This window comes from Anabrus simplex, chromosome 6 (assembly GCF_040414725.1).
Source record: "Anabrus simplex isolate iqAnaSimp1 chromosome 6, ASM4041472v1, whole genome shotgun sequence".
Taxonomy (NCBI): domain Eukaryota; kingdom Metazoa; phylum Arthropoda; class Insecta; order Orthoptera; family Tettigoniidae; genus Anabrus; species Anabrus simplex.
Window position 1 is genome coordinate 325890939 of NC_090270.1, and position 27000 is coordinate 325917938.

Genomic DNA, 27000 nt, shown 5'->3' on the forward strand with positions numbered 1-27000 from the left:
GAGTCTCGTTCGGATTCTGGGGGAGACTCGACATCATGCAAGAGACGAGTCGGGGCGTCTCGGTGTACCCCGAAGAGTCAAAAACTCAGGCCAAAATCTAAAACCTTTCTAGCAACTTTCAACATAAATTCACTTACACAAACTGGCAAGATGAAAGCCCTTACAAACGCTCTTCACGAAAATCAGATATCCATAATGGCCCTACAGGAAACAAGGTACCCAGATGAAGAGATTTTTGAATCCGAAGGCTACTGATTTTTCAAGAGCAAAGCGCAAAGAGGAGTCCTCAATGGAGCTGTGATGCTTGGAACCGCGTTTGCTGTTAGAACCAAGATCCTTAAATCGGTTGCAAGTTTCGAACCTGTGAATGACAGATTGTCTATACTCACAATTAAATGCGCAAACAAAACCTACGCCCTAGTTAACGCACATGCTCCTACAAACGATAAGAACAAGTCTGATCCAGACGAAGTTGATAATTTCTGGGACCTACTGGATGAAAAATTAAACAAAATCCCCAAACACCATATCAAGCTTCTTTTGGGTGACTTCAATGCCCAACTAGGTCGTGAACAGAAGTACAAGAAAGTTATAGGAAATCACCCTGCTCACAAAAGAACCAATCCCAACGGCAAAAGACTGGTGTCCATTTGCGAAAATCACAACCTGCAGGTCATGTCGACCCACTTTCGCCATCTACCCAGAAAGGAAATGACTTGGCGTTCTCCCGTCCAAGCTCTCAGGGAGTTCCAAATTGATCATGTTGCAATCTCCAGGAGAAACAGCCCTGAGATTATGAATGTCAAGGTAAAGAAAGGCATCAATGTGGCCTCAGATCATTATATGTCTCGTATCAAATTCAAACCAATTCCCGCAAACACAAGGAAGACAACCAAACAGATCACACGCTTCGACAATGATAAACTTCGGCAAAGGGTCGAGGAGTTCCAGGAGAAGGCTAGACCAAATGACTGTAACTTTAACAACGCCAAAGTCTCCTTGTTGAGGCCGCCAAAGACGTTGCAGAAATCAAGAGAAGCAAAAAGCATGCCTGGTGGAATGGTACCCGCGAATCAGTCCTCCAAGAAAGACTCAATGCGTGGAAACAGTAGGGCCTACTACTCTACGAAATCAGAAAATGATTGGGAAACCTACAAAACCCAACGTGCCCAAGCAGCTAGGGTGTTCATAACTGAGAAACGTAAATACGAAAAATCTCTCATTGAAAAGATAAAACAAAACTTTAGGAAGAATGAAAGCAGAGAGTACTACAGAGCCTTCAAACGCAAACTCACTGGCTATAACCCACCATCTCTATGCTTTCAGCCAAAGGACGGCACAATGGCAACGTCAAATGAAGAAAATTGCAGCATTCTGGCAGATTACTTCAAGAATTTACTTAATTGCTCTAAACTGCAAAGCGCCATTGAGACCAAGGAACCCTTACTCAGGTAACCAGATTCCAGACCACCCGACAGAGATGAGATCAAGCGCCATATTGCCCGTCTCAAAAATAACAAAGCGCCGGGGGAAGACTCAGTAGTAGCATAACTATGGAAATATGCCCCAGAGGAATCACTTGATATCTTGCAAAAGCAAATAGAAGAAATTTGGAACAAGGAGACCCTACCCAAAGATTGGAAAATAGCTTTGATCCATCCATTACACAAAAAAGACAGCATGAAGAACATCAACAACTACAGAGGAATTTCTTTGCTACCCGTGACTTACAAAATTCTATCACTTGCCATCCTGGATCGTTTGGAAGCACAAGTCGAACATCAAATAGGTGAATACCAAGGAGGGTTCAGAAAAAGTCGCTCAACAGCTGAACAGATCCAAAATCTCAAAACCACATTAGTTGAAACTGCTGGCATTAATTAGAGCCACCCTGGCCGATACAAAATCCAAGGTGAAGTTCCACGGATGTCTCTCGCATTCCTTTGACATCAAAACAGGAGTCCGACCAGGTGATGGGCTATCCCCGATACTCTTCAACTGTGTTCTTGAAAAGATCATCAGAACCTGGCGGGTGAGATTACAGGAAACCAACTACAGTCCATTGAGAATAGGAACAAAATCCAAGGGGATCGCAACAGACTGCTTAGCATTTGCCGATGATACTGCTGTTCTCTCAAACGACATAGAAACCGCTAGAGCTCAAGTTGAAATTTTAAAGGAAATTGCCGAACAAACTGGTTTGCAGATATCGTTTGAGAAAACAGAAGTAATGACTAACATCAAAGAGGCTCCACCAAAACTCCATACAAAATACGGGGACATCACCCGAGTAGACAAATTCAAATACCTGGGTGAGATCATCATGAAAAATGGACTGGACAAAGAAGCACTTCAGGAGCGAGTACGCAAACTGGATATAGCCTACCAAACATCCCGCACAATCTACAACAAAAAATGCCTTTCCAAAAACACCAAGATACGTCACTATGAAACAGTTTTGAAGCCTTTAGTTCTATATGCAGCCGAAACCCTGTCTCTAAATGCCAACAAAGGACTCCTTGAAGAACTGGAGAAAAGAGAACGCAAAATTGTGAGATGAATCTTGGGATCAAAGTACAGAAATGGAATCCATCAAAAGAGATCCAACAAGGAAGTCTACAGCAAAATAGAGAAAATTACCGTCACAATCAGAAAAAGACGGGCACGATTTTACGGTCATCTGAAAAGAATGGACGGAAGAAAATTAAGTGAAGAAATCTTTCACTTTTTTGATTCAAACCCCAAAACTAAAATTCCCTGGTTTAGAAACACCAAAGAAGACCTACAAATGCTACATATCTCAGCTGAAGACGCCCTTAACAGAGATCTCTTCCGCAAGAAAATATTGACGAACGGCCTAAACCGAGACGAGCAACCGAAGAGAAGACACGGTGCCCCTTGGACAGAGGAGCGTAAGCAGGCCCACTCACAAAGAATGAGGGAAATTTGGGCTCTAAGGAAGGCCAAGTTCAGTGTCAAATGCAACAAGACTTAACGTGGTCCTTGATAGCCCCAGCGAATTATATATATATAATAATAACAAAGTGTAGCCCTACCTATGATGAATTCTAATGCTGAGGGCACACCCAGTTTCCTAACTATCGATTCCCATATTCACTTTGTTTTCTGGTGACTAAGTTTTCCATTTCGAAATTTCTCTTCCGTTTTTCGGATTTAAACTCACATTAGTTACCATATAGCATGTCTTGCCCTATATTATAATAACTCTTGTACTGGGGGTGCTTGATTGGGTTCAGACTTCATTTCATTTTGCTCTCGGCCTTTCCATTAACCATTTTTCTCCACTTCTTGGCCGTGTAGGATGAGCTTCGGCTCTTGTGTTCTGGAAATTTGGTGTGGCTCCGCTATGAAACAGCGTTAGCGATGTAGAAGCTGATAATTTTCGTAAGTGCTCAAAGTGGAGTTCTGCTAAATGTAACTGGAGTGGTTCTCACATGAAATTATTTATCTAACGCCCAATTGGAATACTATGGATTGTAAGTTGCTGTTCAGAGTTTGAGGCCCTCCTGATATGTAACTCTTCTCCTTTTTAGGTTTCGACTCCCCTTGGTTCCTTTTTTCTAGGATTTTCTACATTTTTTTAATAAAGTAAGGTTCTATATTCCCTCTACTGGGAGACTTCTTGTGCAAAGGTTTGTGCCACACCTATCAATGGCAGATATTTGTATTTTATTAAGACTTATTCGACTGGCCTTTTACGGAGATGGTAGTCCTTTCTCTTCGGTTGTAAATCAACAAAGCTCCTCTATAGTTCTGTTATTATTTGTAGTTAAATGTTATCTCTATTGTTGTTGCTCTTTTCTTATTTTCAAACAAAAGCGTAGAAAATACTTATCCATAAATAACACAGTAACAATTATTATTATTATGATTATTATTATTAGACCATTATTATTATTATTATTATTATTATTATTATTATTATTATTATTATTATTATTATTATTATTATTATTATTAATATTATTATTATTATTGGCCATAAATTTTTTCCAGCAACGGGGCTCGAACCGGCTAACTGCGAAGTCAGAATATTATTTTACAATTGACACCTTAACGCTCACGGCTTAAAGTAGGGTTGGTTTGTTCAAATGTATAAAATTATTTTCAGAAAATATCAGAATTGCAGGACAAATCACAGTGAAACTAAAACGTAGTGCCTTACCTTACCTTATGATTGTGTAGAAGATGCTGAAGGTGTGCTGGTTGCAGACTGCAGCACTGCACTTACTCTTGAGAGATGAGATGCATTATGTTCTTGCCAAAGTCTTCTCAATTCAAGTGTTTGAAATTGTTTCCTACGTCGTTGATGTCTTTAACTGAATGAACCAACAAACGATTTATCCTTTTGTTCATTGAGCGTTGAGTAGAGAATAGTTATTTATTTCACACTGTGACGTGTTTACCTTCTTTCAGTACCCAGACGAATGCAGAAACTGTACTGAAGTTACTTCCTCACTGCTTGATTAGAAATCGTCTCTGATTGGTTAGACGGTGATGTAAACCTAAAGTAACCTTGCTGACTAGTTCCTCCGCCTGACTGCAGCACTGTCGTTCTGTACACGTCTACAGCAAAAATGGCGCCTGCGCGTTCCCAGCTCAGGTAATCACCATGTTAACTGCGGTATAAGTCACAATATATCATATACCTTCATTAATTGAGGACCGGATGACCATGTAGACGGCTCTGGTAGCTTGGTGGACTGTTCTCTGCTTCAAATATGATTAAATTTGATGTTTTATTACCACACAACCCCAAGTTCAACCTCTTAGCAATAAACTCACAACAAAACAAGAACATGGATATTTGCTTGCCGTCAAGGTGAAATACGTTTTAAATAAATATCTAATTTAAATTATATAAATTCACCGCAGTAAGAAATACACTATTGTACGCAACAGCCACTCGTTCAGAAATTCAGTGCTCGGACGTAAAGATCTCACTCCTACGAAAACTTATCAGTTTAGTGGCTGTTGCGTACCAAATGTTATTTCGTATCCCCGTGAATTTATTCGTTTTAAATGAAATAACCAACTATGCGTAATTTCTATTCGTCACCACTCAAGTCATCCGTGTCATTCGTTTTGTGTGTGTGAAGGTTGCTATGAAAAACATAAGAGGTGTTTGCATGAGGTTACGTGGTAATAAAACATCGAAATTAATGTTATTTGAAGTCCACTAAGCTACAATAGTCGTAAACATGGCCCCGGTCCTGGATTACTGAAGGTAACTTCATGATATACTGTATGTGACAGCGGCTGCCAGTGCAGAGATGGGTAATTTGTTGCTCTCCGTTTACACGTCTTTACATTGCTTCCATTCCCTAGTAAGATCGTTCAACCTCTCCTTACTTTCAGAAACATTCCTGACTGTAATTCTATCTAACCTGCACCTCCTGCTTAAGCTCTTTACTTCCCTGTTCGAGAGATCATGGACATTATGTAAAACGAAAAATTATTAAGGAATTTGTATGCTTTACCGTCAGCAAAACAAACCATGCATTAATCAAATTATGAAGTTCTTAAACAAAGTGTTTCCACTTCCTTAGGTGCATATGGCCCTGAGGTTCACTCAACCTACACCAAAAATGAGTACCAAGTTAATTCTTGGGGGCAAAGGCGGCCGGGCGTAGAGCTAACCACTCTACCCCATCACGTGCCGGGGTTAACAATGGTGGAAGCCTTTACCTTCCACTCCTCCAAGGGCCTTCATGGCCTGTACGGAGGTGACTTTGCTTTAAACAAAGTGCGATTTTTCTTGGATAACCTTCAGTTCACGCTTCGCCACACCAGCACCGCTAATGACACAGTGGATTCACTGGTAAGTACAATAACGTCAAACATAGTGACAGGGAACCTCTCCTTAACGGAAGAGGTATTATTTGAACTCCTCTCGAATGCTTTCTTTAAAAATCTGGTACATGAACTTGTTTATAACGACACAAAGTCACAAGCTTCATTGCACGATGTTCAAGTTATCATCTCCATCTTCACATTTCTGATGGAATATTCCTCCTGGAGCTTGCGTCCTGCTGATGAAGTGACTCTTCATCTCTCTCATACAGTTCCTACAGAAAATTATTGTCTTATTTCTCTTATTCCACGTCTCGTCCCATTCAAATGGTATCGTTTTCTCCGGCAGCTCATATCCAGTACTTGTCGTCTGGGGCCCGACCGGAATCAGTCCCTCATAATTTTATCTCACCATCTTATTGTCTTCTACCCAGTGCTGTCACCCTTTACCGCCACCCTCTGGTCCCCTTTCAACCTGACCTAAAATCAGAGTCGGCTTTCTTTTATTTTTTCTGAGTTTAGTGAATAAAGTCCAGCCTGGTCACACCCGGACTTCCTTCTTATTTGTCGCCCAGCATTCAGAGCTTTGTAGCGTGGCTGGACGAACAGCTGTCCTGTAGATGTTTCCTTTCGTATGAAGCGGTGCCTTTTTATCACAGAGAAACCCTGTTGCTCTCCACTTCACCCAGCCTTTATTCATCCTATCAATAACATGTTAGAGTACAGCCAGGGCATATGAATTGTCAATATTTGAATCCCTGATCCAAAATACTGTTCTTATGACTTCTTCATCACCGGTACTTCACAACTCAAACTGCAGAGTGCACTGCGTTTCCTTTTACACCTTCCACGTCATAAGGGATAACCAAGCTGCGGATAAGAAGAGATGCTCTCAGCAGCTTAATAGAGGGGTTGTCATTATTTGTGCGCGTACGTCTCCGAGTGGCGCAACAAGCAAACTAGGGTAATATGTCTGCAAACAATTCCCACCATACCTATTGCGGTATAGAATGGTGGCACGGAATTTTAACTGCATCGTGAATTAGTACCATACATACTAAGGAAAAAGAAGTAGTCACTTTGGAAGAATTTATTTATTTATTTATTTATTTATTTATTTATTTATTTATTTATTTATTTATTTATTTATTTATTTATTTATTTATTTATTTATTTATTTATTTATGCCACAAAAACGCGGACTACGAAATGGCTCTGTTGATCTGAAACTGAAAGTAAAGACTTTCACCTCGGAAGATCGCACACTAACCAAATTAACTTGTCAGAACGTGTCCGTCACTGGCAGTCAATTTGGATATCTTCAGAGCCATTTTGTTGCTCTTGGTGTCTATCCCTGAGACTCTTGCCCAAGGCCTTAAGCACCCTTCTCCAACATTCTTGCTTAAGAGCATCTGTTGGCTCCTTAGGCCACTCAAGGTACGTCCTCGAGTGCATGAGGTAGCTCAGTATTGGTGGCAGCTTGTCCTTGGGCAACCTCTCCAGTTCAATTACTATTATGTAATTTCTCCCTTCGGAAACCATCTTGATCCAGGCATAAGTGAGTTCCAACATGCACCACTGAAACAGACACAAACCACAACAGAAGATGAGTTTTAGGTTGTTATTGCTATTGTGATGATTAATATTTTACTCACAAATTAAATATGCACTCAAACATATGAACACTGCTAGGATTCGTCCTTTGTCTCGTTCGCCCAAGATCGTATAAAAATACAGTCATATTTCACTTGCAGGCATAGCCATGCACTTGCCGCACTGCTGTGTTTTGCCTCTACTCGCTGTAAACGCTCCAGAACCCGCATAAGCTTACCCGCCCTTTTGGTTCTTGTGTGTTAGATGGTCATGTGATAAGATTTTAGTTTATCACACTTTCTCACATTGAATGTATTGCTGTGCTGTTTGTAACTGTCAGGACTTACACATGCATTGTAGGTATTGTTCTGCTAAATGTTGCGAATTCCGTAATGAATGAAATTGTGAATTACACGTCTATTCCTACGTGGTGCACTGAAAAGAAAACAATATTGAACACTTCTTCAACGTTCGATCATTTGCTGTAGAGTATTTCCGCACCCACGATGTGAAACGTACGGCCGCGCATCAGCAATGAAGAGAAAATGTGACTGGGGAATTGAATGTGGCTTATTTTTTAAATATTTTAAAAGGAGACTATATTAATAAAACATTGCTTATATTCCATATTTTGTTAAGAATGACCCATAATTTTCAGTATATCAGACACATAACTTCAATATAAATTAAATATAAAATACCTGTAAAAGAAATACTTACCATTAAACAAAGAATGGCACATTCCGTTCTACAAGAACATCCTCGGACTCTATCAAATGACTCAAATCATGCGTATATGTGTACAGTATTGTTTACGTTGTGTAAACCTGTCCATGACTGAGAGTTGGTGATAATATGAACAAGTATGAACAAGTAATGACTGCATTAGTATTCAACCGTCACCGTATTAACTTAATGAAATACTTTTGCACTTATCTATGATAAACTGTGCTTCGAATGAAAGTTATTCTTGACAATACGAACAGTGTGCAGTAAGTGACAAACTGAACTATGCATGGAAGTGTGTTTTCTCATCGCAACTTACGAAAAGAGACAGGCTTCGACATATTTCTCATCCAGTGAATGGTGATTATTTATGAGACACTTATAATCAGTTCTAACAGTGCAAATGAAATGGTGCACATTTCAACACAAGACACTCTTATTAGTGGCGTAGTAAGTTGAACTTTCTCGTGTTAAAGACACTCTTTTATTAACACGAGAAATCCTTACCCGAGACGACAGAGATTTGATGCTGATCATCGCGGTACGTGGACTTGGTACTACGAGGGACAGTTCCAGGGACGTGGTACTATGGTACATCGTGGTGTTTGCTGCTAGCTGAGTTCAACAAGAAGACGTATGTCAGGTGATATCAGTGTCTTTTCCATTCAAAAACATAATTATAACTTTGAACAAAACTTTTATAAACAGTGTCATTACTGACAAAGAACATTAACTCTATTCAAAAGCTCACTTACTTAATATTTTATAAACTTGGAAAATTAACGCTTTACAACTCTTAAAAGTAAAGACAGAGTTTCAAATAACAGTGTGCTCTCGTAATGTCGTATGTTCTCACTTATTGGATTTCAATTGAGTGCTTCATTCATAGTGAAAGTGTATCATAAACTCTTAATTTGCAATATTTACGTAAAGTGTATAATAAGTTACAAAAAATAGGACAATACTCAGAACTTTATACCAGAAGATCAGATTTAATTTCAAGCGTTTCATATTTGAGTTTTGATGTGCTCACAAGAAGGAATTACAAATTTCACTTTATTTAATTTATGTATAAAACATAATCACAAGTGCTAATAGAAAGGACTTTAGGATTTCTTACTTACTTACAACGTGGTTTATTATTCATTTATGCCATGAAAGTCATGATGGATATAATTCATTGAAAAGGACATTATTCAGTGGAATTTTACTTGATCAACTTAATTTTTCGATATTCCGTTGTTGAAATTGGGATTTATTTTCTAGTAAATATCTATGATTCGAAGATATAATAGGGTGACCTTCCAGAGTTTGATTAAAGGGAAGAAAGTTATAATATCTATTATTTCGCCTTGAGATCCTCCCTCTCTGTACCATCTCCTAAGGACTAGGCACCCCTCATAAATACCTCATGCTCTTTGAAATCAACTTTTCCTGGTACACTAAACTGCTGAAATGTAGTCCGTTGTTTTCAAACACTGTATCCGGACTGTCGCCTGGAAGTGCTCAGTGGATAGTTTTGTGCAACACCCACAAAACAAGAAAAAGAAATCCTTACATTCAACAATCCCAAACTCTCTACTCGAAAAGCCCTCCCACAAACACACAAAAACTCATGTCCCATTAAACCAATAGTAAATTACTAAGATGCGCCAAGTTACAATTTAAGCAAACAACTCAACCAAGTACTAACATAAAAAACCTCACTTAAAGAAGGTAGGTCAATTAAAACACCCTAGAAGTAATTAAATAGCTAAAAATAACATCACCAACATGTATACCAATATACCAATAGATGAATCCATTAACATTATCGAAAATATCTAAAAGGAAACACATCACTATAAGAACCAGAAGGAATTATGAGCCTTCTTATAACAACGCTAAAACAAACCATCATAGCCGCCGCGTCACATGGATAGGGCACGCCCATCGCACGAGTGAAAACAGGCATCATCCTCGACTTTTGTATGGTGAAAGCTGTTCCGGCACAAGACTTCATGGAGCCCCTTTGAGGCTTTTCAAGGATCAGCTAAAGCATACTATAAAAAGAGTTGCAATTAACAGTCGATCCTGGGATATGTTTGCTGAGAATCACACACTTCGGCTCCGCACAGTTTCTACATGAGTTTCTGTGTTTGAAGAGGGACGACGACGACGTGACGAGGAAAACCGTCAAGCTCAGCTCCGCCCTCCTCCTCCATTTCGTGTGATCTGTGTCTACGTATTTCATGCAAACACTGGGCTACTAAGTCACATGAAACATATAAACAAAGCATTGCGAGTGTGCCAAAACTATGTTTACTCGGATACGAGTTGCAGCCGACTACGACGACGACATTAAAATAAATAAATGAATGTCGAGCCCTTCCTCCAAGTTCCATCGTTTGCCGTAGAGGATTTGTGCATGCACGAGGCGAAATGTATGACCGTTCATCAGCAAAGAAATGAAAGATGTGAAAGGGAATTTGAATGCGCCTTATTTCGTAAATATTGTAGAAAATGAGACTGTATTGGTAAATCATTGATTATATTCTATATATCTTTTAGAACTTAGGCCAACTGCTTGAGAAACTTAACCAATGTTGGAATTTTCAGGTTTAATAAGGTGAGTTCTTATGAGAATTCAGACTACTTGTCCTCAAAACACAGGAAGTACCTTTTATTGCTTCCGATAACATTGGAGACCTCAAAGATTTTCAATATTCATATCTGCCCATTGGTCAGTATTCCGATCATTGGTGATTGTTTCTCCGTGCAATACTTCAGCGTGAGATAGAATACATACTTTGAGAAGTACAATAAACCTATTTCCTCCTTTAACGTTGTATATGACTACGATATACAAACATAATGTGACATTTGTTTTGGGTAAGTTAAAATGCACTGGCCTAATTTTTTTAGAAAATATCGAAACCTGATAAAATTCCTAACCACTCAAAATTTTTTAAATTTATTTAGCATATAGATTATCCCTTCAATAAATAGGAATATTGGCATCTTCTTCATTTCAGGCCGTATATGTGCCCTTAAATTTGCTATCTGGAGCTTGTCTGGCTCTAACAGAATAAGTCCCACATTCTAGCGCCACGTCACTTTTCCTTAAATCTGCCTCTACATTTCGTTTCCATGTTCCCTTAAGACGTCCTCTGCCTCTCTAGGAAACAGTTTTAAAACATGACTTCGCATGTTCATTGCGGACTTTGTCACGCAGAGCGACGCCACAGACTATCGTATCATGCGCATCGCATCCTTGTGACATGACGTCGGTGGTTATGCTTCTTATGTCTTGTTCAACATTCGGAGCGGTACATGAGGGCAGGCAGGACAGTGGCGTTGGTAAACTTCGCCCTTCAGTTTGACTGGCTTCCGCTTATCACACAGAACACCAGTAAGCGGCCACTATATAGTCCAGCCAACACTGAGGGGTTCCTAACAGCTGAGTCGATATTAGCATTAGTTGTGATCACTGGTCCGAGATACTTGAACTTGTCGGTCATCAGCAGAAGTTTTCCAGCCGGTAGACAGTGTTGTGTGCTCATTTCTCCGCGCTGCCCATGGTTGAAGTACATGTACTGTGCCTTGTGGAGCCTTATTCGCAATCCACTTGCTACTAGCATAGTTCGCCATCGTTCCAAGACTACCTCAACCTCCTCACTTTACTAACAATAAAAATAATATCTTCTGAATAACGTATGTGACATGGCTGGTCTGTAACTGCTCTGTCAGCAACTTAAGGACAGTGGTGAACAGTGCGAGGCTCAATGCCGGCCCATGATGTACACCGACATCAACATGAATCCTGATTAAAACACCTTCAGTTGTTTTCACCTTAGTAGACTTACGTAGATACCGTGCAGCTCTTGGATCACCTTCACATACACCTCAAGGACATTTTGATGTCGTAGTACCCCCAAAAATTCCTCTATGCTACCTTAAAATTGAGTGCTTGAGTAAGAGAAGGGGCTAACCCACAAAAACAAAGCTTCGGGATAAATTAGGTTTTATTAGATTAAACAAGGCACACAACAAAATTGAAAATTTAAATATCAATTTATAGTCCTTAATTTAACTACTTATCAGTGTAGCTCAGAAAAGTAAGAGTAGAATGGCATTTAAAGTTGAGTCGTTAATAAACTGGTGTTCGTTTGAAAATAATACCGTATGCAAGGAAGGTAATACTGTAAATTAAGATTTATTCCCCCTTCTTGGTTTTCATTGTCAACATTTCCATTCACTTTCTTTGTAGTTGATTTGAGGCTAGAATATAGTCCATGAAGCACTGCTGGAATATATGGCAGTAGACGCAGAAAATCTCTGTGTTTTAGGTGATTAATATCCCTTCCTGATGGGTACAGTGTAATCAGGTTTTCCAGCGCTAGTTTCAACGCATCGTTGTAAGCAACACTTTCATCTCTTGGTCTTGTATGCCTCCCAATCGTTTTCGGAAAATATCAACTTTTACACATTACTCGGAATGTGAGTATGCGAACCTAAGAAGCAGGAAACCTGGCTTGTATTTGTTTTACTTTTATTGTTGTTATTTTTCTACTGAGTACTTTTCCACACTCAACACTTTGTTTGTCCTTCACTACAAGGTTTAAGAGTGTTTTTAAATTCTTGAAGTCTGCACATTCCATGTCCGCTACTGTAAATGTATTTTGACCCGGGCTCTATAAACAATGTTTCTCCATTGCTCTAGAGTGTGAATACAATCAATTTGTCGGGACGTTTTCTCTATCATTCTGAAATCACTATTACTTGGCAAAAATGTGTGTCCAGGCACCAGAAATTAATGCCTTATTTCATCAAACTTCCCAGTATGTAACAACATGTAATACAGAATAAAGATAACCATATTATTATTTTGGCCGCTACAAAAATCTGAAAAGAACCAGAGGTTTCTTTCCTTTTGTGTTAACTGGTTGTCAGCCAATGTTTCCTGTAAGCATGAATTTATTGCACAGGATCTGCGATAAGAAATGTTTTCTGTCCACATACACATGATACCTGATTAGTCGTTGCAGGCATGAACATATCGGTTATACATCCACACCTGCCTGAGATAGGTAGAGCACTTTTCCGTAGGTATTTTAGACTGCTGTAAGTCGTATGTGGCAACTAAGTATTCATAAGTGTGATCACTAGGGACATTTCTGGCGTCAGTTAGAGTTTTGCATCCTTGTTCTGCTTTTATTTGATTAAGCCTAACTGCATAAATGACACCATCTACATCCGCAGCGCTCCACTCATCGCATACTCTGCAGGAGTAACTTGAAGTTGCCTTTAATCCTATGTAAAATTTTCATTAAACACATGAAGAATTCTCCTCGCATTCCACAGACAATTTCTGTCTATTTCATAAATTGATGACACCGAGCTTATGCTGCACTTGTGTTAGTCTTCTTTCTACTGCAGTGGCTAACAAACCTAGGAAACATGTTCATTGTTAACACGCAAAATTAAATTCACAATCAGTTATTTTTTGCAACACTTCCCATGTGTTCATGTCTTGTCCTGACGTGGTACTGATAGGACAGAACATGACCTCGAAAATGACGTACATCCATTGACTTGCTTCATTATCACTAAAATCATCGTCAACTCTTTAGCATGATTGTTGTTCATTCACCTCACGTCTAACAACTGAAACACACTTTCTAGATACAGAAAAGATATCAAAAAAGGTTTTAAACACACTCTAACACTTTCAACGTTTTCTAGGTAATAGTAATATGTTACGTTCCTTTTAGGCTCACTTTCCTTTTTTGCTTAAGTTCTCTTACATGACTTCTGTTCATTCAGACGGAACAGAAAATCATTTTGTAAGTCGTATATTTGCAAGTTTGTAAAATACTACAACACAGTTTTATTTTTAATTATAAGATAGTTTGTAATAATTACATCACTTAACATTGGCCTTTTCATTATTCGCTGCGCACTTAATCCTTCACTCATTCCCTTCCCTTGCTCAAGCCTCTTAACTTTACCACTTACATAAGCTTCACCACTGTTTCTCAGTCTCTTAGCTAATGAATGCTTCCAGTTGTCTTCGTTTCGATTGCGTTTTTCACACTTACTCAGATTAATACTGCTGTTTATGCCACCAAAAGACATTTTACTCACACTAACACCACTATTTCTACCCTCACAGGGCATTTTACTCACACTAACACTACTATTTGTAACCTCACACGACATTTTACTCACACTAACACCACAATATGTACCCTCACAAGTCATTTTACTCAAAGTAACACTACTACTTGTACCCTCACAGAACATTGTACTCACACTAACACTACTATTTGCACCATCACAGGATATTTTACTCACACTAACACTAAAATATGTACCCTCACAGGACATTTTACTCACACTAACACCACTATTTGTACCCATACAAGACATTTTACTCACTCTAACACTACTATTTGCACCATCACAGGATATTTTACTCACACTAACACTACAATTTGTACCCTCACAGTACATTTTACTCACACTAACACTACTATTTGTACCCTCACAGGACATTTTACTCACACTAACACTACTATTTGCACTATCACAGGATATTTTACTCACATTAACACTAAAATTTGTACCCTCACAGGACATTTTACTCACACTAACACTACAATTCATACCCTCACAAGTCATTTTACTCAAAGTAACACTACTATTTGTACCCTCACAAGACATTGTACTCACACTAACACTACTATTTGTAACCTCACACGACATTTTACTCAAAGTAACACTACTATTTGCACCATCACGGGACATTTTACTCAAAGTAACACTGCTATTTGTACCCTCACAGGACATTTCACTCACACGAACTCTAGTATTTGTACCCTCGCAGGATATTTTACTCACACTAACACTACTATTTGTACCCTCACAGGACATTTCACTCACACGAACTCTACTATTCGTATCCTCAAAAGACATTTTACTCAAAGTAACACTACTATTTGTACCCTCACACGACATTTTGCTCACACTAACATTACTATTTGTACCCTCACAGGACATTGTATTCATATTAACACTACTAGTTGTACCCTCACAAGACATTGTACTCACACTAACACGACTAGTTGTACCCTCACAAGACATTGTACTCACACTAACACTACTATTTGCACCATCACAGGGCATATTACTCACACTAACACTACTATTTGTACCCTCACAGGACATTTTACTCACACTAACTCCACTATTAGTACCCTCACAAGACATTTTACTCACACTAACAATACTATTTGTACCCTCAAAGGATATTTTACTCACACTAACACCACTATTTGTACCTTCTCAAGACATTTTAATTACACGAACACTATTATTTGTTTCCTCACAAAACATTTTACACACACTGACACTGCTATTTGTACCCTCACAGGACATTTTACTCACACTAACACTACTTTTTGTACCATCACAAGTAGTATGAGCAATGTAGCGTCAGCACTTCCCCACGAAGTCATTGACCCCTGGCGAGGTTATTGACCCCTTGGAGTCAAGGCCACGTGTTATTGTTTACAAACAAGACGACGTGCTCCTGTTTTGACAGCTGTCTTCTTGACATGTTTGCCGCGGAATTTGAATAACTGAGCGGGGCAAACTTCACAGAGGCCATCTGGACAGGTCTTAACCATTAGTTTCTGACAAGTGTGAGGCGCGGAATTGGAGTAAGTGGGCAACTCTAACCTCAGAGCTGTCAACTTGACAGGTTCTAAGCTCACACCGCATGCTTTTGACAGGTGTTGGGCGCGAAATTTTGAAAAAATGGAACGACTCTAACCTCACAGCTGTCAACTTGACGGGGACATAACCACGTGCTTTCAACAGGTAGGAGGGCGGAATTTTGAGTAAGTGAACGGCCGTAACCTCACAACTGTCACCTTGACGGAGCTAGATGCCCTCCCCGACACCATCTTTGTGGGGCCTATCCTTACAGGGTCCTAGCTTTAAAGCCAGATGCCCTTCCCCACATCATCTTAGAGAGGTTTAACCTCAGAGGACCCTAGTTTTAAGACTAGCTGCCCTTCTCAACACAATTTTGCTGGATACCCCTTCCCCGACACTATTGACGAAGGAGGCAAACTTCACAGGGTGTCCGGATTCCCCTTTCTGTCACAATCTAGCTAGATCGCCCTTCCCGATGCCATCTTGGTGGCTCCAAACTTACAGCGCATAGTTTTATAGCGAAATGCCCTTCTCGATGCATCTTGTGAAATGTCCCTTCCAGTCGTCATCTTGCGCAAGGCTTTTTGTCTCTATCCGACGACGTCATTGCGTAACCTCCCCTTTTCATGGAACCTGAATAAGACTAAACATGTCGAAAATCTGAACAGGTTCAAACCTGTTACAGAGGAACGGAAATGCATTGTTCTGTGCCCTCTTCCAAGACCAACAATTTTCGTGCTAAGAACGTTCATAGTCTGTTGTTAACTTACCATACTCAATAATTTCAAATATACATGTATTTTATAAAGATTTGAATAGACAGCATACATTCCCTCATCTTCTGAACAGAAACAGTTTACCTTGATTATCCTAAATATCTGTTAGGAGGAGGGCACGATATGTTGTTCATGAAACAATATAAATTGACACACAGGCGGACGATGATTGTATGGAATCGAACTCCAAAAAGTCAACGGAGAAACTACCTCTTTCCTTATTTCGCGAATATAAGATCAGTTTTATGACGTACACACATAGCCACCGTGACAAAATTAATATCTGTATTATACAGTAGTTATGGATTCTAACCCTGATCTGTCTGTTTATTGACAGAATAAAAAACTGTATTAGAAAAATCTCTATTACAGACATGGATTCGAACCCTAATCCCTCTGATTAATGCTAGAATAAAACGAAACTACCTCACTCCTCATTTCGTGTGCAGTCAACACATGATTCATGGTACAAAACACATAGTTGCCGTAAGAGAAAAAAATTACATGCATGGAGTCGAACACTGAAACTCTCTGATGTGTAAGATAACAACAGACTATAAATGATAACGAAAGCGCTACAGTATGTGTGGAAACTTTACTACTTCTCATTTTCGCTAGTCCACTTCTTTGGTGTTATACGCACACACGCACAGCCATTTAATCTACTACCACTCCCTATCGTAACACCAAACACTAACACAAAATAAGGAATTGTTTGTTACATAGAAAAAATATATTTGCGGGACATATTTTATTACTACTCACAGTAAAAATAACTTAGATATAGCAAACATACGAGATGAATCCTTCATTCACATTTTTAAGTATTTATTTTTGTTTACCTGAGATACTTAATTTGGAAAAAGGGGAATATTAAATAATATTTTAAGATTTTTGTATGTGGGTGTGTGCTTTGAGCGAAGCCATGGAAAGAAATGAACGAGATACTGCGAGATTCTTTGTGCACGTTGCAGGCATAACCGGATGTTTGACTCAGCATATGCATGCAGCTCTTTTACACTTACCTACAGTACCATACAATTCCCCATACAGTACTGAAAATTATAATAAGATATTTAAGAAAGATATTTAAAAAAGTTATGGCGTGGTGTAGGGGTTGTGTTACTGAAAAAAAATTGGAAACCAACTATTTGGCTATGGAACTAGACCTTGAAACCTCCGCATGTCTGTAGCTGTAAATATAGTTTTACGTTGTTTCCCATTTTCACAACAGCAAATATGTTTTGGCTGTTGCGTTTTCTTCTTCTTTATATGTTTACCCTCTAGAGTCGTTTTCCCCCTCCGACTCGGCGAGGGATCCCACCTCTACTGCCTCAAGGGCAGTGTCCTGGAGCTTCAGACTCTGGATTGTGGGATACGACTGTGGAGTATGACTAGTACCTCTCCCAGGTAGCCTTGTTGAGACAGGAGAAGGAAGCAGCCCGTGACCTTACAGGCATTACCAATTAAAGATTTTGTATGACTAACAGAAAATGAAATTAAACATTTTGATGTTTATCTGGCTACTAACGATCTTAATCGCGGTTTCGTGTTAGAGGTTTCTCTTGCATACCCTACTAATCTGCACAATTCTCATTCTTACCTTCCTTTTTGTGTACTCATCGCATTATCGCGTTTAAGCAGGAAGCATGGCTGAAACCGCAAATGGATTTAAATACAGAACATCGTCAACCTGCTACATAAACATTGAAAGTACGTTTTTCAAACTCATGAATGACTCCATCTATGGCAAAATTATGAAAAATGTACTCAAACATCGCAACATTAATTTAATTAATAAATGGGATTGACGGTATGGGGCACGCTAGTACATCTCGAACGTGAGATGGGATTGTGGAATTAAGGGTAGATTATTAAAATCAATCAAAGGCATTTATGTTGACAATTGGCCTTCAGTGAGAATTCATGGTAGAATGTGTTCTTGGTTCAGGGTACTTACAGGGGTTAGAAAAGGCTGTAATCTTTCACCTTTGTTGTTCATAGTTTACATGGATCATCTGCTGAAATGTAACAAGTGGCAGGGCGATTCAGGTAGGTTGAAATATAGTAAGCAGTCTGGCCTATCCTGACGACTTCGTCTGAATGGCAGATTGTGTCGAAAGCCTGTAGTCTAATATCTTGGAACTTGAAAATAGGTGCAATGAGTATGGTATGAAAATTAGCCTTTCGAAGACTAAATTGATGTCAGTAGGTAAGAAATGCAACAGAATTGATGTCAGATTGAAGATACAAAGCTGGAACAGGAAGATCATTTAAAGTACTTATGTTGTGTGGTCTCCCAGCTTGGTAGTATAGTAAGTGAGATTGAATCAAGGTGTAGTAAAATAATGCAGTGAGCTCGCAGTTGCGATCAACAGTATTCTGTAAGAAGGAGGTCAGCTCCCGGACGAAACTATATTTACATCCGTATATTTTCAGACCAACTTTGCTTTACGGGAGCGAAAGCTGGGTGTACTCAGGATATCATATTCATAAGCTAGAAATAACAGACATGAAAGTAGCGAGAATGATTGCTGGTACAGGCAGGTGGGAACAATGACAGGAGGGTATTCATAATGAGGAGATAAAGGCTAATTTAGGTATAAACCCGATGGATGAAACTGTACGCACAAACCGACTTCAGTGGTGGGGACATGTATGGCGAATGGAGGAGGATAGGCTACCTAGGAGAATAATGGACTCTGTTATGAAGGGCAAGAGAATTAGAGGGAGACCAAGACGACAATGATTACAGTCAGTTTCTAACAATTCCAAGATAAGAGGTAGAGAACTAAATGAGGCTGCAGCACTAGTTGCAAATAGAGGATTGTGGGGACGTTTAGTATATTAAGAGAGGCTTGCAGACTGAACGCTGAAAGGCATAACGGTCTATGATGATTATGTATGTATGTATGTATGTATGTATGTATGTATGTATGTATGTATGTATGTGTGAATGTATGTATGTATGTATGTATATATGTATGTATGTATGTATGTATGTATGTATGGATGGATGGATGGATGGATGGATGGATGGATGGATGGATGGATGGATGGATGGATGGATGGATGGATGGATGGATGGATGGATGGATGGATGGATGGATGGATATTCAATAAATCACTAATAATGATGACGATGATGAATAACACAAAATTGCTGTAATGTTTTATTTTTACTATAATATATTAACGTCACATATCGATTCCTACTCCTTTGTCCATCTAATTATGATTTTTTTATTATATGGTAAAACCTGTTTTGAATGAGTGAGTAAACATTTGAGAATGGTCAAAAAGTATCACCTTCCCTTTACTGCACCCTCCTCATTCATCTACCGATCCCACCTCTTTTTTATATAACGAAAAGGGTAAAAAGAAAGATGAGTAAAACCTTTGCGTCACATTTTATCAGGGGGTGAAAAGAACGAGAAAATAACTCTACACTATGCTTACCAGTCTGATAACATACCGTAAGTATATCTGCAGCTAAACAGGGTGATAGGTGTTATTATTTAGTGTGATCCTCACATCCGTTATTCTTTGCAATACTAGACTGGGAGATCGAGAACAGATAGCTCTTCAAATTGTATTAACAACAAAATTATGATTTCGTTTGTTCGAAAACCGAAAAAACTTAGATGCATATGACTGTTTATTACACTAGCTGATTGGATAACGTTCACGTCCTCGGTTTAGAAAACCTGTCAAGTTAGCAGCTGTGAGGTTAGGATCGTTCACTTTTTCAAAATTCCGCGCCTCACGCCAGTAAAAAGCACGTGGCTAAGTCCCGTCAATATAATAGCTGTGAGATTAGAGTCGTTCTCTTTTCAAAATTCCGCGCCTCATACCTGTCGAAAGTAAGTGGTTAGGGTCTTTCACTTATTCAACATTCCGCGCCTGACACTTATTAAAAGCACGTGGCTAAATCCCGTCAAGATGACAGTGTGAGGTTAGGGACGTCCACTTATTCAAAATTCCGCGCCTCACACTTGTTAAAAGCACGTGGCTAAGTGCCGTCAAGGTGACAGCTGTGAGGTTAGATTCGTTCTCTTTTTCAAAATTCCGCGTCCAACTCCTGTGAAAAACACGTGGTGTGTGGTTAAGTCCCGTCATGATGTAAGCTGCGAGGTTAGAGTCGTTCCATTTTTCAAAATTCCGCGCCCAACTCTTGTCAGAAACACGTGGTGTGTGGCTAAGTCCCGTCAAGATGACAGCTGTGAGGTTAGGAACGTTCTTTATTTCAAAATTCCGCGCCCAACACCTGTCAAAAGCACGTGGTGTGAGGTTAGGACCTGTCAAGATGACATGCGTTTGGTTAACCTCGCTCACTTATTCAAATTCCGCGCCAAACACGAGCACGTGGTCAAAAGTGAGGTTAGGACCTGTCAAGATAACAGCTGTCAAAACACGAGCACGAGGTCTTGTTTGTAAACAATAACACGAGGCCATGACGTCACGAGCACGTGTCCGCGACGTCATGGTGTCATTGACCTTACAAGGGGTTAATGACCTGGTGGGAAAATGATGACACTGCACTCATTATTTTAGAACATACATTGTTCATACTACTATCACATGATATTTTCTGGTTAGAAAAGTAACTACATGTCACTCTCGTCCCTCCGTTCCAGTGGCCTCAGGTAGCCCCTTCTCTTACTATCTCTACAGCTGTTTCTCAAGTTCCTCAGATTTCTGTCTGTATTTGGACAGACAAGAAACTACCCCACAACAACAAGTAGCACACAGGATTGCTAAGAGATACCACCATTATGAAATAACACAATAAAACCAATTTCCGAATTATTGTGGGTTAGCCCCTTGTCTTACTCACACACTCAATTGTGTTAGTTTGTTAACTTATGGTGAAGGGAAAAATATACAGTGTTCTCAAAATTTGGCAGATTTCCGACTTGTTCTTGTCAAACCCTTCACCCTACTTTCGCCACTTCGGTCCGCTACAATACATGTAACAATAATAATCATAGTAATAATACCCATAACTATTTCTGATCATATTTCCCCAGTGAAAATATATATTCTTGACCCTTGTGGGCTTCAGTATTGGCCATTAACGGCCAAGGTGAGTGCTGCCCAGCCAGGTGGATGATGGAGTGTAAACCGACCCTCTCTTGGGAATCTCCGGCTGAGGGTCACGCGGTAATCTCAAAGTGCACACTTTAGTGTACAAGCTCGTGCTCATGTTAAGGAAATGTTTTAGTCGACGAGTTTTCTCATGCTACGTGTTCCTGTTCGAGTCCACGTGAGACTAATGTGTGACTAACAACCTACAAAGAAAACAGAGCTGTGTTTTTACTGCACGGCGTTTTGGTGACGGATACTCCCCTCCGAAACAAGCGGTCTCTTTGCGACTGTTCCGGTTTGAAGTTCTTTCATGTATCCAAAATCACTTCAGTGTTATTGCAGTTACAATTACACATTCCGAGTTGCCAGTGCAGACATGGCATAGAATGTCATTAGTAGACCAATAGGGTTGAGCGATGTTTTTATAAGGAGGATATATCACATTATGAAGATGGAGGTGGGATTCATGGGGACAAATAGGGGAAAAATTGGTTTATATTTATAATTTGCCAAGTGGGATATTCGATGAATATCCAACTACTCTGAACTTAGTTAAGAAAAGTTTAGGTAAAATCTGGTGAGGAATTGCCACCAGGGCAACCGTCCTAAATGAACATCAGCGTTTATAGATTGATGAAAAGAAGAGGGCGTAAACACGTCGTACTGATCCATTCTCAGCAACACAGGAGCATTCCTCAACAACTTCTCAACGTTTCATTTTTAGAGCTCAACAATCTTAGATGGTACAATATGATAGAGGCCGCATTGCCCTAAGACGTGTCCAAGGTTGTCCTCTCCGAACAGCAAGGTCTGAAACCTTCCTAACTGCTGCACGTGATTCACTCTGACGTAGGCAATTTATTATTACTTCACATCCATTGTTATCTTCCGTAACTTCCACACAGACACAATTTTTCTGACAGGAAGAATAAAAATTTCTCGCTTACTGATAATTTCAATCACGATTTCATATATCAATTTAATTATACAGTAAAACCTCCATTAACCGAAACCCCACGAACAGGACTTCCGTTTAACCGAAGTTACCGACTACTTTTATTATTTGAACACAGACATCCTAAAATATTACCTCAATGTTAACTACTGCGTAAGACATTTTCTAACTTTCAACACAAAAATCACCATAAACTTACTGTTCCCGTCTATTGAGTTAACCGAGGTTTCTCTGCATTCCTTTTACTATTTTAAGATTAATTAAACTAGTTTATAGTTATACCGTTGGCTTCCCCGGAGCCAGCAGTAACAATGTACCACAGATACTCACATAACTCTTAAGGAACGCCCTGGTCACCACTACGATGACCTTCCTGCTCTTGTTCATCGCGCTCTCGATGTTCTGCTCAATGAGTGACCCGAGCGGGAAGTTCCGGTAGTGAATACACAGGCGGTGTCCATCCCCGTCGTTCTCCAGGTTCGGTACCAGCTCGTGGTGCACCCAGCCGACGTCCATGTGACTGAAAGGGCAATCACAGGTGTTGACACTAAATTCAAGTCTAAAATATCTGCAGATAAAACTCTACCATTGTCGGAGCTGCTTTTAGCCTCGGTTTTGTGTTCATTGAACTAAAAATAACAGTTATTTATGGCTTAAGTACGATTGGCCTTTGTTACTTTAACACTACATCAGGGGAAATATAGTTTTGTCTAACTCAAAACGAGCGAGTAATTCCCATAAATTAGGTTTGCTGGATTCTGGTGGGTAGGTCTATCGTACAAACAACTTCTTCACATCTGCACCATCTCGCAGCGAACGGCAAAAATAAATACACATATCATACCCACAAACAGTAAACTCCAACACATTCGTATGTTCACGTTATATAGAAACTCTAGATACACCGTACATCAGAGACATGCTGTGTGTGTGAAATCATCCAGTAGATATGAAACATGTCTAATGGGATACAACAAGCATTATAAATCAGTTATGCGTGCCGCATTCATCCGAAGATCAGTCTGAGGCAGTGCAGCATTGTTGGCACTACTCTGCTGAGAGCTGAACAATTATTCAGGATGACGGGAGGATTTTTAAGTTGTCAGCAAGTAAATGACATTGTGTTAAAGTTAACTTAATAACACGTCTCTCAACTGTACGGCTTATTCAACATCAGTCGAGGAATTCATTGTCAATAACACTGAAACATTGAACAGGTACTCACAATGTGCTACCAAACTTTTACCATCAAATAAGTACCACCTTTTTAATATTTCAGAGAGAGTGAGAGAAAAGCAATTAAAAATTAAAATTGTCTATTTGACTTCAGTTAAATAAGACTTACCTGTGGCACACGAAGACGTCATATTCGCATTCCAGAGCGTGCCTCTCATCCTCTTCCAAGCCCTGCTTCTTGAGGTGGGTGAGTTGCTCTGCGAGGTCCCTCTCCGTCTGGTGGATGAAGTAGTCCAAGAGATCGATGGCATGTATCACCAATGGAGACAGCAACAGCAGACATCCAAAAGCTGCCCATACTTGGAGATGATAATTATTCTGACAGTGGTCCTCACTGAGCCACGTGTTTGTCATCTCCACTCTCCTGTTTCGCGACATTACGCAGGAGAGGGCTTTGGTCGAATTAATGTTCAGCATTTTGTCTTGATAATGGAAGAACATTGCTCTCGAGTACTGCCCTTCAGGACCACAGCACTGGAAATTGTTCTCTCCTAAATCTACTTTTGAGAACTGTTTAAAGTGTGACCACTCGACATTCAGTATGTTTATGAAATTATTGTGGGATAAGTTCAAATATTTGGTGCTGTTTTGCGATGAGTTGTGCGAAATATTCATCCTGTTCAAATAGTTGTTTGAGAGATCTAACATGGAAAGTGAAGAATACAGAATTAATTGTACACGTTTTAGATGGTTATATGACAGATCAAGTACAGTCAATCGCTTCATGTTCTTGAAGAAATGTCTATTTATATAACGAATGCTATTCCGAGAAAGATTGAGTTGTTCCACATTTGTGATCTCTGAAGGAACATCATTAAGATCCTTCAAAAGATTTTGCGATAGGTCGAAATAATTCTCAGCTCGTATCCCAAATGCAAATGATCCATTAAATTTTAATGGATTTTCTGTAAGGTTTAATAGAGTAGAGTAGAAGGTCTGTCTGTGCATGTCTTCAGAGTACACAACAATCACAGCCTCTACTATAAATCCGTATTCATCGGCATTTACCAGCTTGACATGTGATATGGAGCGCTCAAGTAATAATGTATAGTCAACATTAGAAATAATTGTAGGCACCTCGGAGAGACTGGAAATGTTCTTCCCAGCAAGAACCATTCGATCCACCCTGAAGTATTGGCTATGGTGAAACCCAGTGATGTTGTTGAACGACAAATCTACGTCACTGTCCCGTGGAATATCCCATAGGTCAACTGAGCTGATTTGATTGTAAGACAAATTTACTTTCTTTAAATTATCATACCTTATCCAACCTGAAAATCCAACCTCATTAATAATATTCTTTGCCAAATTTAGTTCCTTTATCGTACCTTTGAAGAAAGGCGTGCGGAGAACATAATCAAGTTGTTTGATTTTATTTCTGCTTAGATCAAGTACTTCCAAAATAGGGGTAACTTCCAGTAAACCTGAAAAGAGAAACAAGATATTACTTTGTAAATACTGTAATATCCGAAACTAGTTCTGTTTAATGTTATCCTTAACTACACAATAAGTGATTAAAGAAAAGCTACCACATTCAATAGCTTAAATGCAACCATCAAGTGATTAAAGAAAAGCTACCACGTTCAATAGCTTAAATGCAACCATCGTCGAGTTAATCAGAGGCCCGCCAACTGGAATAACGAAGGTATCGGCAGTAGTATAATAGGCGGGTTCTGCCGCCACCTCCACCTCAGGCTCCCAGTGGCCACCTCCACCTCCACCTCAGCCAGAGGCCTCCCAGTGGCCACCTCCACCTCCACCTCAGCCAGAGGCCTCCCAGTGGCCACCTCCACCTCCACCTCAGCCAGAGGCCTCCCAGATGCCTCCTCCACCTCCCGCGGGAAATTTGAATTTGTAAACAAAGCCACGTGCTTTTTGACAGCTGTCATCGACAACAACGCATCGCTAACCTCAGTACTGCCATCTTGACGGGCCTAAACCTCAGTAGTGCCAACTTAACCTCACTAGCTCGAGGTAAACAAAGCCACGTGCTTTTTGACAGCCACGTGCTTTTTGACAGATTTGTAAACAAAGCCACGTGCTTTTTGACAGACAACAACGCATCGCAAACCTCAGTACTACCATCTTGACGGGCCTAAACCCCAGTAGTGCCAACTTAACCTCACTAGCATGAGGTAAACAAAGCCACGTGTTTTTTGACAGCCACGTGCTTTTTGACAGATTAGTAAACAAAGCCACGTGCTTTTTGACAGACAACAACGCATCGCTAACCTCAGTACTGCCATCTTGACGGGCCTAAACCTCAGTAGTGCCAACTTAACCTAACTAGCTCGAGATAAACAAAGCCACGTGCTTTTTGACAGCCACATGCTTTTTGACAGCTGCCATCCGCCATCTTTAAACTACAGAGCACCGTGCTGCCCTCTTTCGTCACCTGTCATCGGCAGTGCTGCCATCTTGGCGGGCCTAAACCTTAGTGCTACCAACTTAACCTCACTAGCTCGAGATAAACAAATCCACGTGCTTTTTGACAGCCACGTGCTTTTTTGACAGCTGTCATCCGCCATCTTTAATCCATAGAGCACAGTGCTGCCCTCTTTAGCTACTTACCTTTGAAATGTGGTGGCGGATAATTTGAAAAATGCTTTTCGACAAGCAGCCATCTTGCATCGCAAACCTCAGTGCTGCCCTCTTTAGCTAGATACCTGTGGTAGCAGACAATTCCACGTGACAGCAGCCATCTTTAATCAAGAGAGCACCGTGCTGCCCTCTATGTGGTGGCGGCAAATTGAAAAATTCCACGTGCTCTTGTTTGGAAACAAACTCACGTGCTTTTTTGACAGCTACCATCCACCATCTTTAATCAACAGAGCACAGTGCTGTACTCTTTAGCTAGATACCTTTGAAATGTGGTGGCGGCAATTTGAAAAATTCTATGTGCTCTTGTTGGGAAACAAAGCCACGTGCTTTTTTGACAGCTGTCATCCGCCATCTTTAATCAATAGAGCACCGTGCTGCTATCATGCGGGCAATTTCATCACCTATCACCCGCCATCTTTAATCTACAGAACACCGTGCTGCCCTCTTTATGGCTACTACCTTAAGCATGTAGTAGCGGGCAATTTGAAAAGTTCTGTTAGCTATCATCCG

At 40.0% G+C, this 27000-nt stretch overlaps 1 protein-coding gene across 1 annotated transcript; it reads right to left on the reverse strand.

Moving 5' to 3' along the window:
• Positions 1–6992: 6992 nt before the first annotated feature.
• On the reverse strand, positions 6993–25204 carry LOC136875785 (toll-like receptor 4). The gene is made up of 3 exons (XM_067149382.2): positions 23999–25204; positions 22984–23173; positions 6993–7392 (listed from the first exon to the last, which is right to left on the reverse strand). The coding sequence occupies exons 1-3, from the start codon at positions 25003–25005 to the stop codon at positions 7111–7113; spliced, it is 1479 nt and encodes a 492-aa protein (XP_067005483.2). The 5' UTR covers positions 25006–25204; the 3' UTR covers positions 6993–7110.
• Between the last annotated feature and the right edge of the window lie 1796 nt (positions 25205–27000).

Bases quoted from the DNA above. Each gene is read 5' to 3' on its own strand.
- LOC136875785 (XM_067149382.2), bottom strand. From the start codon at position 25,005: ATGGTTCTTGCTGGGAAGAACATTTCCAGTCTCTCCGAGGTGCCTACA. The intron at 23,174-23,998 runs GTAAGTCTTATT...TTGCCCTTTCAG, and splicing joins GACGTCTTCGTGTGCCACAG to TCACATGGACGTCGGCTGGG. The intron at 7,393-22,983 runs GTGAGTATCTGT...TGTCTGTTTCAG, and splicing joins GGGCGTTCCTTAAGAGTTAT to TGGTGCATGTTGGAACTCAC.